This window comes from Odontesthes bonariensis, chromosome 24 (genome assembly GCF_027942865.1).
Source record: "Odontesthes bonariensis isolate fOdoBon6 chromosome 24, fOdoBon6.hap1, whole genome shotgun sequence".
NCBI classification, from domain to species: domain Eukaryota; kingdom Metazoa; phylum Chordata; class Actinopteri; order Atheriniformes; family Atherinopsidae; genus Odontesthes; species Odontesthes bonariensis.
In genome coordinates, this window is record NC_134529.1 from 31,322,530 (window position 1) to 31,341,426 (window position 18,897).

The following is an 18,897-nucleotide window of genomic DNA, read 5'->3' on the forward strand; positions in this document are numbered from 1 at the left end:
GCAAAACACGCCAGCATTCACTCAACCCGGATGTGCTTATGTCCATTAGCATGAAATGTTAGCATGAAATGTTAGCATGAAGTGTTAGCATGAAATGTCGATGTTGATGTTAAAAATGGAATGGATTTAGGGACCTAACTGAAAGCTTGGTAACGGAGGCTAACGTGAGGTAATTAACGTGATCATTTCACTAAAGTCTGTTTTTATTGTCAGGTGACATTGTGTAAAGTTGTTTTGATTATTAGGTTTTAAAACATTACCAAAATACTATATAGGACTATAGTAATAATACATTTAATACATTTTGGTATTTCTCAAGTATTTTCTCTCCGGTAAGTTGATGAAATTACAAAAAATGTTGGCATTGAGGCATTAGCTGACTGCTCTTTAACTAATTAAGTAAGTTTTTTTTCAGCATGACTTTGCAGCTGTGATGATGAATTTAAGAATTTCTCTGTTGTTGTTGTTGTCAGGGAGGTCAGCAGATTCAATTCAATTCAATTCATTTTTATTTATATAGCGCCAAATACAACAAATGTCATCTCAAGGCACTTAGATAGTAAGTCCAATTCAAGCCAATTGGAATTCAATTAATTAATAATAATCATAATTCATAAAATAATCCAATTCGTTCATATAGAGCCAATTCAAAAACAATTTCCTAGCTAAGAAAACCAACAGATTGCACTGAAAACTTTTTGTTTTTCGGTCCAATCTCCCGGCCTGAGCGTGCCTGAGGCGACTGTGGAGAGAAACGACTCCCTTTTAACAGGAAGAAACCTCTGGCAGAACCAGACTCAGGAAGGGTGGCCATCCGCCTCCACCAGCTGGGGTTTGAGAAGACAGAAAAAGGGGGGGGAAGGGGGGGGGGGGATGGGGAGGGGGGCAGGGGGCCACCGCGACGGCGGCACTGTAACACCATTCAAAGGATATCTGTTGGAACAGGGAAACACGAGTTAATGACCACAATAATATCACATATACATAAAGAGAGTAAAGTGAGGAAAGATGTGACAGATGAGGCCCCCCAGCAGTCTAGGCCTATAGCAGCTTAACAGATATGGTGGTCGCTGCTGTCATGGATCAACCCTCATTCGGACTTCAGCACATTTCTACAATGTCCAAACCCTTAAATTTGATCAAATACAGTTCATTGTTGCAGATTAATCTACCCAACAGTATAAATAGCAGAAAAATAACTTCTTTATTTAGGCTTGTTTTATATTTTAATCAATTAATTCATATTTTACAGTAGTTTTCTGGCTTGAAGCAAAATAAACAGGGTTACAGATGTATTCAGTTCACATGAAAATCAAAAAATTAAATAGAGAACATTTATGTCTTCTACAGAAAAGAAGAATTGATCCCGGCTCATCAGTCAAAGCATCTACAGCCACATATTTCTCTCCAAGTCATTTGAAGCTTCTTTAAAATTATTTATTCAGCTCAGCTTTGCCACTCAGCTCATTTTCCATCTGACACCAGAGAGAACAGGCAGACTGAATGACATCTTTTACAGATGGGCTGTTTGGGACAACAGACAGTAACATCAGGCTCTGTTGAAGGATGTAGATCTGAAGGTAAGCTTCACTGGCATGATTCAGTATAAAGGAGGACAAGGTATAGCTGTCCCCTGCTAGCATGCAGGGGTACCCTCTAAGATTTAAAACAGTGATAAATGTCTCTGCCGCTCCAAAAAAGAAAAAAAGTTAATAAAATACATCGTCAGTGAAGTGATCAATGCACATTATTGGTCAATATTTACCGAAAATTGCTTCGTAAATGTCAAAGTTGTCGTTTTTGTGCTCCGTCCCGCTAAAAAACGTTCAAACTGACTGACAGCGCTGTGAAGTTTGGAACTATTGGGGCTTACATGAAGCACGTGACAGTCCTAGGTGGCGACATCAAACCGTGTTGCAACTCTGTATTACTCTATAGCTCTGGTATCACATCATGAAAAATAGTATTTTCTGTGCTTTAGAGCATAAATCATGGTGTATGAAGTCAATACCACTTTAAAAAGAAACTCAGATTAAACACAACTTTGGCACTTTAATTGGCCCCAAGTTTTGAAAATACCCCACACAAGTAGACATTCAGATTTTCAGTGTGAACTTATGTCACTCCTCAAGTTCACTCCGCCTTCTCTGCTAAGCCCCGCCCACGGATCCAGCAGCAACCTCAGAGGATATCAGTCCTCAGAGAATATCAACCCCCCACCCCCCACCCCAAAAGCCAGGCTTTCCGCTAAGCCAGCTTCGTGGAACACCCCTCAGGTGATAGCTTGTTGCATCTTTGTTCTAATGTTGAGTGAAGCCCTGGACAGTTTCAGTGACGTAAAACTCAAGCAACTCTGAATTGGATTTAGTGGTTATATATAGTGTGCAGTGATGTCCTATTGTTACTTTTAATTGCTTGTATTAGGTATGAATAATATGCTCAGAATGTTCACTCTATTTTTTTCCTTTCAACTGTATCTATCCCACAGGGCTCATGAGCCAATAAAGTTGATTTAGTTGTTGTGAAGATGACTCCACAACACCCGTATTTCTTTCTGGAGGGTTGAATAGCTTTTGGTAAGCCTTGGCCCTTTTTGACATGAAGACTTTGGCAGAATTGATCGTCTGTCTAACCATTTAAGGTGCTATTTAGGATATTTCTATTAGTCACTGTTGATTTGACTTCCTTGATCTTCAGTTGAAGCTGTATTCTGCAATCCTTTTATCCATTGGCCCATGGTCAAACGTTTGTAATTAAGTCATCTGATCTAAGTCCAGGATCAGATGCAACATCATAGGGAAGCATCATTATCCGAAGACCAGCGCAAGACTGTCAGACAAGAAACTGAAACAATACCAGAAACAGAGCGCAGGTCGTTTGTAACATCAAAAACGTTCTGGACATAAAATACCACTGCCCTGATTACATGGAGCCAGCAGTACTTTAGGTCCGCTGCTATCTTCAGGGAGATAAAACTCTCAGAAGCTTTAATCAAGGAACACACTTTTGGACTGAACAGTAACATGCTGCCATCCACATCCATCAATCCCAACCTCCTGTCTGCAACTTATGCGCATTCAAAAAAACACTCAGAAAATATTCCACGTAACAATGACAGCTCTTATAACCACAACACCAAGAATAGTTTGTATGAACATAGTTTCTATAAGTCAGGACTGATCTTTGAACAGCTGAGCCATCAACTTATCAAGTCAGGAGAGAGCTAGAGAAAGACATATTTAACTACACGATCATAATCTGTAAGGACAACCCAGCCTTTGGGATGGCTGTAGTTCAGGATGAAGAGCCAATCAGAAGCTCCTGATTTCATTTCTGCTTTCCCTGAAATCTGGTCGACCACGTGTCGGCACTGAACCCCATGTTGCCTCCAATGCACTGATCTGTGTGCGATTGTGTGTGTTAGAGAAAAAAGCACTGTGTTGCCTTTAACATTACACAAACTAAGGCGTGAGGGAATGGGGGAATGGGGCTTGTAGTAAGTGCTTTGAGTGGTCAACTTGACTAGAAAAGCATTAGATAAATACAGACCATTGGTATTTAACATTTTTGCTATTTTTTTGGTGCAACAACAATGATTCCATAGAGGAACTGAGTGTCACCAGGGGCCCGTTGCACAAAAGTAGGATAAGGGATTAAGCCGGGATATGTTGGCTATCCTGGATCAACTTATCCGTGATCCAGTTGCACAAAAGTGGGATAGAGGGAAGTGAGATATGTTCAGACCTAAGTTACCATGTAGATTTATTCTGTGAAGCTAGCCTGCTCCAGACCAGGCTAAGTTCCAGGATCTATTTAATCTCATTCCTTATCTCAGTCAGCGGTCGCCACATATGGAAACCAATATTTATTCCACTGCCTAGAACATATTGTTAAAACATTTAACTATACCCACTATCATTATTGAAACATTTGTGATCATTAATTACAATCATTTTAGATAACTGATGATTTTAGATGAACCATTAGATAATTTACTTTCCCACAGACTACACATAAAGTACATCACCATATAAATATAAATACACATTAGAGAGTACCATGATGTTCCTTTATTGAACAAGGATGAATCAAAGCAAGTAAACCATCAGCTCCTTTCAAAACTGAAGTCACACAGTGCTCTACAAGACAAAAAGCACAGAATCAAAGCATGCAGTTTGAGACAAACTGTTTGTAAAAATGGGCTATACAAATAAAATTGCCTTGCCTATACAGCACAAAAACCTAACAAAAATTCCTCTGCCATTGCAGGCCCAACTTAAATAAACATGCAATATTAATTAAAATAATTTAACACATATTGGTCTCTGACCAGCCGACCACAGTCGTCATCCGGGAAGATGGCAGGACTGTCCCAGTCTATGAGAGCTGGCACTCTGGGGGCCCTCTCCTTTCTCAGGCAGGCCACATTGTGGAGGACAGCACAGACCACAGTGATATCACATGCCCTGTCTGGGCTGACTCTCAGGTGGTTCAGACACTGAAAGCGTGCCTTTAGTAGGCCAAATGTCATTTCTATCCGGGCCCTTGTTCTGGCATGGGCATGGTTGTATGCCAGTTGTGCCTCCAGAGGGTCTGCAAATGGAGTGAGCAGAAAAGGCTGGCAGGCATACCCTCTGTCACCCAGCAATACACCCAGGAATTCACCTGTGAACACAAAATGTTACCATCACAACCTCATAAGTAGTGACAGTCTTAACACAGCCATGATGTTAAAAGTGGTTGTCAATAGAGGTTCTGTGGCTCACCTTGTGATAGGCGCCGATAGATCTCTGAGTTCCGAAACACTCGGGAGTCGTGCACCGAGCCGGGCCACTTTGCCACAACATTACTGAACAAATAGTTAGCATTGCAGACCATCTGAAATGATAAGATGTTAAACCAATTAATGCACAGTACTGGCAATGTGTGGGCAGGCACATTCTTAATAAAAAGTACACTTGTTAAGTATTTGTCAGGGGACTTACCATTCAATTCAATTCAATTCAATTCAATTCAATTCATTTTCATTTATATAGCGCCAAATACAACAAATGTCATCTCAAGGCACTTAGATAGTAAGTCCAATTCAAGCCAATTGGAATTCAATTAATTAATAATAATCATAATTCATAAAATAATCCAATTCGTTCATATAGAGCCAATTCAAAAACAACTTCCCAGCTAAGAAAACCAACAGATTGCACTGAAAACTTTTTGTTTTTCGGTCCAATCTCCCGTCCTGAGCGTGCCTGAGGCGACTGTGGAGAGAAACGACTCCCTTTTAACAGGAAGAAACCTCTGGCAGAACCAGACTCAGGAAGGGTGGCCATCCGCCTCGACCAGCTGGGGTTTGAGAAGACAGAAAGGAGGGGAGGGGAGGGGAGGGGAGGGGGGGAGGGCCGCAGCGGCGGCGGCACTGTAACACCATTCAAAGGATATCTGTTGGAACAGGGAAACACGAGTTAATGACCACAATAATATCACATATACATAAAGAGAGTAAAGTGAGGAAAGGTGTGACAGATGAGGCCCCCCAGCAGTCTAGGCCTATAGCAGCTTAACTATGGGATGTTTCAGGATTACCTGAGCCATCCCTATTCAAGGTAAACACAAGAAACTTGTGCTAACGAAAAAATAAATTATAAAATAAAGGACCAGACTCAGTGAGTAATTCCCTATACTCCCTATATAGATCTGCTCCTCACACCACAACAACCATCTTTTTACAGCCACAAGCTACCTCAGCCTCTCACCAACTGCACACCAGTCACAGCGGGGTGGGGATGCAAACCCTGGTTCGGGTAGGGGGAGAAATAAAAGAGGTAAGATAAGCGGGAATGGGATTCAAACCCTGGTTCGGGTAGGGGGTAATGAAAGTATAGAGGGTGCCAGAGGTGGAGGCAGAACAAGACACACTAGCAGATACACTATCAGATTCAACAGACCTAACTATAAGCTTTATAAAAAAGGAAAGTTTTAAGCCTGGTCTTAAAAGTGGAAAGGGTGTCTGCTTCCCGGACATTTACTGGCAGCTTATTCCACAATAGAGGGGCCTGATAACTGAAGGCTCTGCCTCCCATTCTACTTTTAGAAACTCTGGGAACCTCAAGTAAACCTGCAGTTTGGGAACGAAGTGCTCTGTTAGGAAAATATCTTACAATGAGATCTTTAAGATATGATGGAGCTCGGTCATTAAGAGCTTTATATGTAAGGAGAAGAATCTTAAATTCTACTCTGAATTTAACAGGGAGCCAATGAAGAGAAGCTAAAACTGGAGAAATATGATCTCTGCTGTTAGTTCTCATCAGAACTCTGGCTGCAGCATGTTGGATCAGCTGGAGGCTTTTCAGAGAATATGTGGGACAGCCCAATAATAAAGAATTACAGTAGTCCAATCCTGAAGTAACAAATGCATGAATTAGTTTTTCTGCATCACTCTGAGACAGGATGTTCCTGATTTTAACAATATTACGAAGGTGAAAGAAGGCAGTCCTAGAAACCTGTTTTATATGCGAGTCAAATGATAAGTTCTGGTCAAAAATAACTCCAAGGTTCCTCACTGTAGAACTAGAAGCCAAGGAAATACCATCTAGAGTAACTATATAGCTAGACAATTTCTCCCTGAAACGCTCAGGTCCAAAGATAACGACTTCAGTTTTGTCTGAATTTAGAAGCAGACAGTTCTGAGTCATCCAGGTCTTTATGTCTTTAAGACATGCTTGTAGTCTGACCAACCTATTGGTTTCATCTGGTTTTATAGATAAGTACAGCTGAGTATCATCAGCATAGCAATGGAAATTTATGCCATGCTGTCTAATAATGTTACCTAATGGAAGCATGTATAAAGTAAAAAGAATCGGTCCAAGCACAGAACCCTGGGGAACTCCATGACTTACTCTGGTGTGTGAGGAAGATTCTTCATTTACAAGAACAAACTGAAATCTATCAGATAAATATGACTTAAACCAGCCTAATGCAGTTCCTTTAATCCCAATAACATGTTCAAGTCTGTGTAATAAGATACTGTGATCGACCGTATCAAATGCAGCACTGAGATCCAACAGGACAAGTACAGACACAAGTCTGCTATCAGAGGCTAAGAGGAGATCATTGGTAACTTTCAGCAGTGCAGTTTCTGTGCTATGATGCACTCTGAATCCTGACTGAAACTCTTCAAACAGATTATTTCTGTGTAAATGATCACAAAGCTGAGCTGCAACTATTTTTTCAAGAACTTTAGACATAAAAGGGAGATTGGATATAGGTCTATAATGAGCCAACACTTCTGAATCAAGAGTAGGTTTTTTAAGTAAAGGTTTAATTACAGCAACCTTAAAAGTCTGAGGTACATATCCTGTCAACAAAGACAGATTGATCAAATCCAATATGGAAGTGTCAATTAATGGGAAAACCTCCTTGAACAATCTGCAGGATGTTCTTATATTTCACTTTGACTTGCTGCCATGTCCGTTTTGTCATGTTAAATCTACACACACAAAAACACACGCACACACACAATGAAACAGTGGAGGAGCATGGAGTTACATTTAGATAGTTTCACTCACATGCAGTCAATTTAAACTTATTCATAATCAAAGTAGGCTACAAATATCTTTTCAAATATCGTCACCTTCCTAAAATAATCGCATAAAATAATAATTTCAGTCAGTAAGTATGTATCAAAGGATGCTTGACATAAGAACACTTATTGTTTTTCATAAAAACTAAGATTACCGGTAAATAAATGACTTAGGCATTTTTTGGACCACACCTTTGATGCCAAAAAATGACTTGGGCGATTATTTTAGGAAGGTGACGATATATTAATTAACATTTTATTTGGATTGTAGCCTAATTGTGATAATTTCAGTGGAGTGGTGAGTGTGATTTGTGCACTACTTACGCATTCAGGCGGTCAGCAATGGTTTGCCACGCTTGCTCCCTTTGTTTTTTGACTGTGGCAGTATTTCCTTTTTGTTTTATTTTCTCCTTCACCTCTTCATAGGTTTCCATTAATAATTATTGCTCCGCTGGGGAGAAATACGCCGCCCTTGTTGCCATGGTGAATCAGTGAATCTATGATCGATCGTGGGGTCTATTTAAGCAAGCCGTGTGCAGCACTTATCCAGGATCGGTTTCACCTGGCTTGATGAATCCGTGTCTGCTCATCCTGGATTGGCCTTTGTGCAACCAACTAAGCCTGGGCGCTCATGTTTTGGATTCCTTGAACCTGGCTAAGTAATTCATCCTGGATGTCTAAATCCTACTTTTGTGCAACGGGCCCCAGCTTTGGTGAAATAGTCTCAAAACAACTGCTGAGAAACAAGGTTGTGTTTGGAGGATGGAGGGCCACACGCCGGACCATCAAGCTGAAGAACCAACTTTGACTCCCACTCAAACTACTCGTAATTTGAAATAACTTTACTTAGAAATATCTTTTTAGGATTAAGTCACAGTTTTTACAAAAAACTTGGTTAATGAGTGAAATATAATATTTTTTAATTAAAAAACTTACATACTTATACAAATGGAACAGGTGTCCATGAGCACAAATGTTTTTGTTTTGTGACCATTTTACATTTTATCAAGAGGGTTATTGAACAATACATGTAATCAATAATAATTCATACGAAGGATAAATTGTTCATCCCTGTCAAAGTACTGGAGAGCAGGTCACTTCACCCAGCAGTAAATCTCATTCTATGCATGAATGCTGGGCCTTGGGTTGGGGGGTTGTTCAGCATCCTGTCAGTCTGAGGAACTTTGTCAGGTGTACCACTGCAGCAGAGAAATATTTGGTCTGCTACATGACTATGTGACAAACATCAGGAAATGTATTCCAAAGGGCAGCAAAATCTTTCAGTGTGCAAATGATTTATGTAGACAGCGTCTTAATTCTTAAGAAATGTTGATTGTGTGATTTGATGACTTGATTTTGGCAGTTTTAGTGAAAGTGACAGTGACAAACTAATTAGCCTGACACTTCTAGAGCCAGTGAATGTATTGTATGTTTATGGAAATCATTCTGAAAAACAGATTGATTAAAGCTTAACACCCCCTCCCCAACCCCATTACACACACACACACACACACACACACACACAATCCTTTGCCACCCTGAGTTCGAGCCACATGTGGTGTTCAGACTGCAGCTCCACTGTCTGCACACATGTGGTTTGATTTAGTCCCACGGAAAGATTAAATAGGAAACTTGGAGAGGTTAAAAAAAAGCTATGCTCTTTTACGTTATGAAATTTAACTGCGTCACTCTGAAGCTTTAATCAATGGAATACAGTTGTGGACTGAATACCTCTGAAGCCCATTTATGTTCCTATATTTTCTCATGACTTGGTGTATGTGGTTTCAGAAGCTCTTGGCAAACATTAGATGGCCAGTTTTCGCTAACAGTTTTCTACAAATGCTATGTCAGATGTAACCGAATGAGTATCTTTCTCTTTTAAGTATTCAGAAAACATCCTTAAACGGGTGCCTGTTTGGGCTGCACAGTAGTGTGGGTCACCTCACAGCAGAGGGTTCCAGGTTCTAATCCCGGCTGGTTCTCTCTGTTTGGAGTCTGCATGTTCTCCCCGTGTATGCGTGGGTTCTCTCCGGGTACTCCGGCTTCCTCCCACTGTGTGTGTGTTACTGTGTGTCTCCTCTGTCGCTGTGTGGCCCTGCGATGGAATGGCGACCCGTCCAGGGTCTCACCCTGAGAGCTGCGATAGGCTGCCCACCCTATCTGCACAAGCCTGGATGGGATCAAGCGGGCATAGAAAATGGATGGATGTCTGCCTGGCTAAATGTTATGTAGGATGATCTGTAGGATGCTCTACATGCACGCTGCAGCAACAAGGACACTCTACGGATGAATATGTAGAACTTTAATTGGCCACTTATAGTAAGGAAATAAGTTCTGTGTTGTAGAGATGAAACAAAGACACAGAGGCGTGGGGGGAGGGCACTCCGGCTTCCAGCCTGTTCCACAACATGTGCCTGCATGGTGAGAAGCTCACATGCTCATCTTCAGTCTCTGCTTTGATAAAAGTCGATTATTGACACAACCCAGCAGGTCTTGAAATGGTCTGATGCTGAGTTTAAAAGTTTCTCAACACAAGCAGCACAGCGCTCAGTAATGGCATGTGGCAGCTGGCAGCTGGCATGTCAAGAATGTGGTGCTCTTCACCTAAAAACACTGGGCTTTGGAGACGTCAAACATGATTGGAGATGGTTTAACTCAGCCGGCCATCCGTTTGGATGTGCACTCATTCATTCATTCATTCAGTCTGAAGCACAGAAAACCACTGCTACATGAACTGAGTCAGATCATACATTATGCATTTCGATATGTCACATCACAGGCCTATTTCCTTTCATCAAAAGGGTTTTATGCAGCATTTTCTGATGAGAAATCTCCATCAAGTATTTTTTGGGGATGAGCAGTATTTTACATAAGTTGAAGAAGAAGAAAATGAGATGAAGAGGATATGAACGAGGCTGTATTTCTTACATTCATTCATCCATTCTCCATAAGCCTTCATTCTGGTCAGGGTCATGGGGGGGGTGAGGCCCATCCCAGACCTCCTGGACAGGTCACTGTGTGTTAAAGGTGGAACACTGACACCTATACAGAATTAATAGTTAACCTGGCGTGTATGTCTTGGGTTAGGGTTAACCCGCCCACGTGTGGGAGGAAAGCCGTGTGGACGGAACCTTCCCAGGGTGGAGAAACACTTTCAGGTTTTTCCTCTTGTGTTGGTCAAAGTTGCAGATGAGTCGTGCTTATTGTACAAGGAGCAATAAAGCAGGAGCAAATGCAACTTTTGTGAACTGTCAATCATAGGAATCTTTCTAAAATATTGACTAAATATATTTATTATCGCTGTGCATACACCATCTTCACATTTTAACTGCTCAGCTTATTCTAAAGTCAGGACATACAGTTGGCTTTGTGTCTGAACCCTTACAGTCAGCTGGAATGATCGTTGGTCAATGATCAGAAAACAGCGTTTTCAAGAATGATTAACATGAAAAACACTGACAAATGACCTGCAACAAAGATCATTTTAGTTCAAATATTAAAGCGCTAAGACAGAAGAAGCAGAGCAGTAGCTCCTGATGTTTCATTCAAACCAAACTGAGGACAAAGAGAAGCTGGAAGGAAACTATGTGATCACGAGTTAAGAAAGAAAATATTTATTGGTTAAAATAGCATTTCACAGATACAATGAATGAGTTTTCCTTTTGCCATCATGCACTTACACTGTACAACAGTGGATCCTTACAGGTAAACATTGTCTGAATAACTGCAACAAAGGACTATTGTTCCTGTTCTGTCCAAGAAGTGGAAGACGTATCACACGCAACCAATGAAACCAGTGGTTAGATGTCCGATATTATGTCATGTAGAGAATTCTGTTGTAAAATAAATTAGTAATGTCTATCAGAAAACTCTGATGCTCACATGCATCAAATTACATCTTTTAACACCAAGATCTCAGTGCAAACGCCATTGTAGCAAAATGATCTGTGACGTGTAAGTACCGACGAAACGATGAATAACTGGCATTTTTAGAAATGACAATGAAAAGAAAAACAAGTCCAGATTAGGATTTCATCTAATGTTTGACTGATGTGGAGCTACAAAGGCATACCTTTAATACACATGACTAAATATTAGTCCAGATCTATGACCAGTCTTCTAAAAACTCACATTTTAATTGTGACACAGTTAGCTTGATTTACAGTACTAAATATCTATTTCTCAAGCAGCAATGGGTTAAAAATACCTACCGGGAAAGACATTCACTCAAATATGTAAAACACAGATGTATTTCTCTACCACTCCAAAGATAAAAACAAACAGAAAACACATGGATGAATGAAGGACTAGAATAAAGCCTCTCCTGATGGAAGCCAGACAGGCAGATGAGAGTGTGCTGTGGGAGCAGCCGCTCTCACAGGCACCAGAAACACAAGCCACTGGACAAAACAACACCACACAAATTCAAAGTTTATCAGGAAGTAACAGTCGAAGGTAACTGAATGAAAAACTAAACTAAATAATCTTTCCTCTCAATAAATACACATTTTTGTTGGGGGCGTTGATGAAGAGGACTTCTTTGAGTTATTGGACAGTAGTCAATTTTTTTCTTGAAGTAGTAGTTACACTCCAAGTGTTAGGTAATGAAGAGCAACTTACATATGTCATAAAGCCCTTTTTGTAACTAACAAATGATTACTCCTTCCATATAGTTGTTATTTCACCACAGTATGCTATAAGTCCTGTTTCTCTCTCTCAGCAGGTATCCCTGGCCTGGTGTTACGGTGTTTGTTGTCCCCCCCTTTTCTGTCTTCTCAAACCCCAGCTGGTTCTGGTTCTGATGGCCACCCTTCCTGGTTCTGGTTCTGCCAGAGGTTTCTTCCTGTTCAAAGGGAGTCGTTTCTCTCCACAGTCGCCTCAGGCACGCTCAGGACGGGAGATTGGACTGAAGACAAGTTTCGGTGCAATCTGTTGGTTTCCTTAGCTAGGAAAGTGTTTTTGAATTGGCTCTTTATGAACTGGACTAATTTGGAATTGAATGAATTGGATTGAACTGTACCTTTGAAGTGCGTTGAGACATTTGTTGTGATTTGGCGCTGTATAGATAAACTGAATTGAATTGAATAAGAGGAGAAGTCAAAATAAAAGAATATCTATTGATACATTTCAAAAGCATAGTGATTGAAATGAGTGCAGTAAGTATGGTAAAGTCCAACTGTCTGAACAACTTTAATTCTCTGTCAGCAGTCATGATCATGTAGTATTCCCTGGGTTTACAACAGTGACACGCGCAGTGGATCAAAGCTGTCCTACCCTGAAACACTACCACTGGTTGACTGTTCAAACACTGACATCACTCTGGTCATATGTTCCATTGTTGAAAATGTACTTAAAAAAGTGGGCAACACTACAGAAACTCTTCTTTGGGACAAAGAAAGGGACTTCAAGGAAGAGCTTCTATCTTTACCAAGACTGCGTTGATATTTAAACATAGAAGAGATCTTTTCCTATCATTCATTCAGTTTTAGTTAGGTTAACTTATGCTATGATTATGCTGTTAAGATTACTCCACTTTCATGCAGTTGCAGAACTTAAATGAGTCGCCAAAAATTTCAGGTATGGACAATGTGGTCTTGGTATGACCAATAACATGGTTGCAGTTCAAATTCCTGCCTGCAATCAGAATGAGGGCTCACACACAACTGGCTCTTTCAATTTTCAATTCTTCTCAAACCCCAGCTGGTGGAGGCGGATGGCCACCCTTCCTGGTTCTGGTTCTGGTTCTGCCAGAGGTTTCTTCCTGTTCAAAGGGAGTCGTTTCTCTCCACAGTCGCCTCAGGCACGCTCAGGACGGGAGATTGGACTGAAGACAAGTTTCAGTGCAATCTGTTGGTTTCCTTAGCTAGGAAAGTGTTTTTGAATTGGCTCTATATAAATTAATTGGATTATATTGGAAATAATTAAGATTACAATGAATTGAACTCCAATTGGCTTGAATTGGACTTTATCATTTCAGTACCGTGAGATGACATTTGTTGGAATTTGGCGCTATATAAATAAACTGAATTGAATTTCAAATTCTAGGTTTCATGTGGTCAAGAGAAGCTTGAACGGATACGGATTTGTTCGTTGCGCTGGTTTTATTGACCAGATGAATGCAGAACAAAGAAACTCTAAATGAACCAGAGTTACTCTAACGGGGTCATCTGGGGCATCTCAAGTCTGGCCAAATGTTGCAAAGTGAGCAGGGGGGACATACCCTCAGATCTGGGTTTTAATATGAAGTCATTACTAAGAGCTCTAGCAGAAAATATAAAACAAGAACAAAAGTTAAACCCAGTTAGACCAGTGTGGCCCTCTGAGTCTGAACAAGTCACTTCTCACTTAGATTTTTTTACCTACAAGCTTAGAAAAGGCCATTTTTAGTGTAGTCGGATCATTGTGTGGTGCACACTACACAACGGGCTGGTCATGTGATCAGGAGATTTAAAGTGATACACAATTCACTGGTGACAGAGGGTCGCACACTAGATTTTAACCCTGACTCGCCTGTCCGGTCTCCAAACAACATGTTGTCGTGTTGTCTTCCATGTCGTCCATGTACAGTGTTTTCACAATATAGTGCAGGCTACAAACATCGAAGAGACAGAGACCGGCTGAATTCTGCTCAGTTTCCCGAGTCCAAGCAGTCTGTGCTTTCTACGTTTGTTGTATTCCTCTCTCAGGTTTCCCTCCCTGGGTTGAGCTACTCTGAGCTTTCCCTACTGACTCCTCTTTTCCTGACTACTTCGAAATATCCAGCATGCCAATCATACTAATTAACTTTTGGATGCGTTCACACACAACAGCTTGCTACCATCGACTGAATGCCTACTTGCCTCTGATCTAGCACCTCCGGAAATATCGCCGACTTGAATATTGAGCTGAAATCATATAACGTGAATTGGATTTTTGATTTCATATGAAAATTCTATTCCTATGGCAGTTCTATTTTCCTAAGGCTGCGCTACTGCCAATATAAAGTTATAATGAAAAAAAAAAAAACAGGTTTGTACCTTTGAAAGTGTTACATGAAAGGGTTTAATATCTGTCTGACTGACTTTTGGCAGAGTCTCTATACCGAGGACAGTGACTGAGGTTAGTCCAATCTTTTTAAACGAACCTATGTGATCAAGTGTTGCTGATTCTCTGCCTACAGCCACATATCCCATCAGCCAGGCTGAGGTGGAGGAGGGCAGGACCATGGTTTACACGTCCAGGTCGTCTGGCCTTGCTCTGCTGCTCATCCTGCTGCTGGCTCGGCTGCAGGGCCTGGCGTCCAGCAGTGCCAGAGGCTGGAGTTCGTGCCCTGCCGATGAGGACAGTTTCTTATGCTCGTGGGTATCATCGGGAAAGTCAAAGGCTTGTGCATGGGAGTTTGAAATGGTGCTTCCTCCACCATTCTGGCCAAGCCGGTTCTGCTCTGTAGAGTAGTTGGCCCAGTTCTGCTCGTTGGCCTGCTTATTATAATTACGACATGAACCAGTTCCTCGCTCCCCTGTGGCCAGCTTGTAACCTGGGGGGGACATAGGTGAGAGTGGGGCAGTTGGAGAGGAGCAGCCGTTATAGTAGGCGTACTTTGCAGTGGACAGTTCTTTAGGTATGGGGCTTAAGGTGCCAGCGCTGGGGTAGAGAGTGGGCGGCTGTTTTCCCTTCACACGATCTTTGATCCGCTTAAAAAATACATAGAAAAGCTCAATGACATTGAGCATCAAGGAAACCAGTGAGACCACGAGCATGAAGATGATGAAAACGGTCTTCTCGGTGGGACGGGACAGGAAGCAGTCCACCCTGTGTGGGCACGGGGACCTCTCGCATGTGTAGACGGCAGACAGCCTGAAACCGTAGATGTACCACTGGATCACCAGGAAGCCCACCTCAAACATAGACTTGAAAAAAATGCTGACGATATAGGTTCTGAGAAGGGCTCCCTTCATCTTCACTTTGCCATGCTCCTCAATGCCGTACTTCAGCTTTTTCAACTCGAGTTTCTTCAGTGGGATGTCAACATCTCCTCCATCATTTTGCACAGCTTTAAGCTCCTCCTCCTTCCTGTTGAACTTCTGCTCCTTCCTGTTCAGGTAGAACACATGAGCCAGGTAAAGAAGTGTGGGCGTGGAGACAAAGATGATCTGAAGGACCCAGAAGCGGACATGGGAGATGGGGAAAGATTTATCATAGCAGACGTTCTCACAGCCAGGCTGCTGGGTGTTGCATTTGAATGCAGACTGCTCGTCCCCCCAGGCCGATTCCACAGCGGTACCCAGCACCAGGATCCTGAAGATGAAGAGGACTGACAGCCAGACCTTCCCCCCAGCAGTAGAGTAGGCCTGGACCTTATCCAGCAGACGACCCAAAGCACTCCAATCACCCATTCTCAGGGAGAGTTAGCTGGTGAAAGAAAACAGGCGGTGTTGAGCTGACACAGTATGAAGTCAAAATTCATGCTTACACACATACATATGCTTGCTCTCCAGTGAAAATCTGCTGGGTGGTTCTTCATGTGTACAGCATTATGTGATTAAGCAGAATTGTCAGTGCAGGGGACCAAATTAACTGTTTAATGACGCAATACACAAGCTAATCCATTTACTGGAAGCAGGGACAAAGGACACATTTTCATCTCTTTCCGCCCTCTTAATCCAGACGGGTCCAAAGAAACTATGAGAATGGACGTAAGTAAAGAAAAAACTTTGCCAGACCTGAAAATAGCTTCAGATGACCCCGATCCAACTTCAGGACACCCTGGAGCTCAGCATTAGCTCCTAATCAAATCACAGACCCATGACAATTCTTTGTTCACCCCTTTGGCCCTCGACTAGTTATGAAACTCCTCCAACAACAACCTCACTGATACGAGACACTTCTGATAAGCAGTTAGTCTCTGTGCTCATCACCAGTCCAGAGGGAGATTTAAAAACTTTTGAAAAAATGAGAGTAAACCTCAGAGGGGCAGCAACTGTCAAATTCAAATAACAAATGCTCCATCCACTTTAGGAGTAGGCCACTAGGTGACCTCTGCAGTCAAGAGGCTCTGCTGGTAAAGCTTTGAGGAATGGCAGAGATTTTGCTTTTATAACCAACACAGGCTGACCCTGAACAGGGAGCTTAACCCAAAGGGTCCGCACTCTCAGGAGAAAAGGGCCCCTAAAAACACATTTACCAGTGTACCTCTAAACCCATTTCTCAGGCCTTCAAAATATTTCATGTGACAACTTTTAGCATTAAGACTGTGTGTCAAAGGTTATACACACTAACAGCTCGTTTAACTCATGACACCCATGGTTACTGAGCAAAAACCATCTCCAGCTGCCAAAGTTTTACACTCAAACTCCAGAACTAAGATTTCTCAACAGGTTTTCAGCCTGTGCGCCTGCCTGGGCAGGAGGGGACACAAACACAAAATGGCTTCAAAGAACACAAGAAAACTGACTCAGAGCTGTCGCATTAGCTGGAAAAAGCTGCAGTGCACTGGCAGAGAAGTGTGTGGCAGAACACCGAGGCCTGTGGGGAGCTTCTCTGCTCACATCCACAAAACTGGAAACTCACAAAGTATTCCGAAAATGACAATAGGACGACAAACGTGGTCTTTAATGGGAATTTGGTCAACACGGGCCCTTAAAGTGGCTCCAGTCTGAGGACTCTATGTGAATGTGTGGATCCTCAGAATGAACAGAGTAGTGAAGTGACTACAAGCTCAGATGCTTTAAAACACTGTTTTCATGCCAAAAACTTCCAAAATACACATTTAGGGGTTTATTTGACAATTCAGCACATATCTTATTTGAAAGAGCAGAATTGGTGTTATGCATGCTGAGATTTAAAAGGACGGATGTAAAATAAAAATTTCAGATAAAATGGGATCCATAGTCTCTCCAGCTCCCAGCTGCACCTCTGATGGAGGTTTCCACAGCTCACAGATGAAAAGAAGTACCAGCAAGCTTTGCACACATGGGGACATTTTACTTCAGAGGACAGTGTTGGCCATGCCTTCATTAGGAAATTACTGAGGATAAGTAGGAACCTCCAGCCTCATCCACATGGTGCCAAATTAAGTGCATGTGCTCTCACTTTTCCTGCATCAGACTGGGTCCATCAGAGCCGAAAACAACTTCCACCTTCAGGACAATCAGAGGAAATGAGAAGCTGAGAGGAATAACCTTTATTTGTTCTTCTCAGACAGACAATATCCCGCCACTTTCTACATGACTGAGTCTGCTTTGCACAAATGTAGAGACAGAGCAGAACAATGGGGTCCAACACAATGAGCCCCTCAGCAGAGCTCAGTCTGGAACCTTCTCCTTCAGAAGAGACTGAGTGTGAGCAGCTTCTGGTTGAACACAACTCTGCAGTAAAAACTCAGTGAAATTCGAACATTCCTTAAAGCAGGAGGAGGTCAGTGCTGCAGAGCAGCCAAAGCCACAGCCAGCAGCTGGTGTGGTCCAAAGGAAATAAATCTGTCCCTCAGAGCTCAGACACACTGTAGGGACGTTTCATCAGAGGGAAACCAATAAAAAGCACGAAGGCAATTTCCCTCTGAGTCCCAGAAACTGTGAGTTTCCCTGTTGAGGCGCGTGAGTCTGGAGCGTTTCTAACGGGACGCTTCCTCCCGTCTTCTCTAACAAACAAAAGGCGCGTGAACTTACCTGGAAGCTCCGGGGACAAAGAAACGCACCCCGCCGGACTTTCTCCAAACTTTCTCCCACAGCTGCTATCCACGTCTGGGGCCGGGAGGGAGACTGAGCCCAACTTGTCAAACTTTCCTTATAAGAGCCCCGTCAGAGACGCAGTCACCTGATCCCTACGTCAGGAGCGGAGCCCTGAGAGCTGGGAGCCAGCGCGTCCCACAGGAAGAGCCCCGGCCCCCCGCTTCACCTCAGCCCGGGAAGCTGCTTTCTGCTTTCTGCTTTCTGCTTTCTGCTTTCTGTTTTCTGTTTTCTGTTTTCTGATTTCTGATTTCTGCTTTCTGATTTCTGCTTTCTGCTTTTTGCTTTCTGATGGGACACGTTTGTGTTGAGCTCATCTCTGACATTACACTGCAACACTGTGCCTGTGGATGCTGTGTGTGTGTGTGTGTGTGTGTGTGTGTGTGTTTGTGTGCGCATGTTTCAGCTTCAGCTGAAACCAGCACATTCTGGGGCTTCAGCCCCTGAAACAACACAGTTAACACCGCTCTCACACTTTTGGGGACTTTCTGTTCAGCATCAGTCCTCAAACAAAACAGCCTGCCGGTGCTGATAGAAGCCTAACTGAGCCCAACTGAGCCCAACTGAGCCTAACTGAGCCTAAACTGAGCCTAACTGAGCCTAACTGAGCCT

General features: G+C 42.4%; 1 protein-coding gene across 1 annotated transcript; it reads right to left on the reverse strand.

The window, feature by feature from the left end:
- Nucleotides 1-11,177: 11,177 nt before the first annotated feature.
- gja1b (gap junction protein alpha 1b) lies at nucleotides 11,178-18,330 on the reverse strand. The gene is made up of 2 exons (XM_075458515.1): nucleotides 18,226-18,330; nucleotides 11,178-15,970 (listed from the first exon to the last, which is right to left on the reverse strand). The coding sequence occupies exon 2, from the start codon at nucleotides 15,952-15,954 to the stop codon at nucleotides 14,788-14,790; it is 1,167 nt and encodes a 388-aa protein (XP_075314630.1). The 5' UTR covers nucleotides 15,955-15,970; nucleotides 18,226-18,330; the 3' UTR covers nucleotides 11,178-14,787.
- Nucleotides 18,331-18,897: the final 567 nt, after the last annotated feature.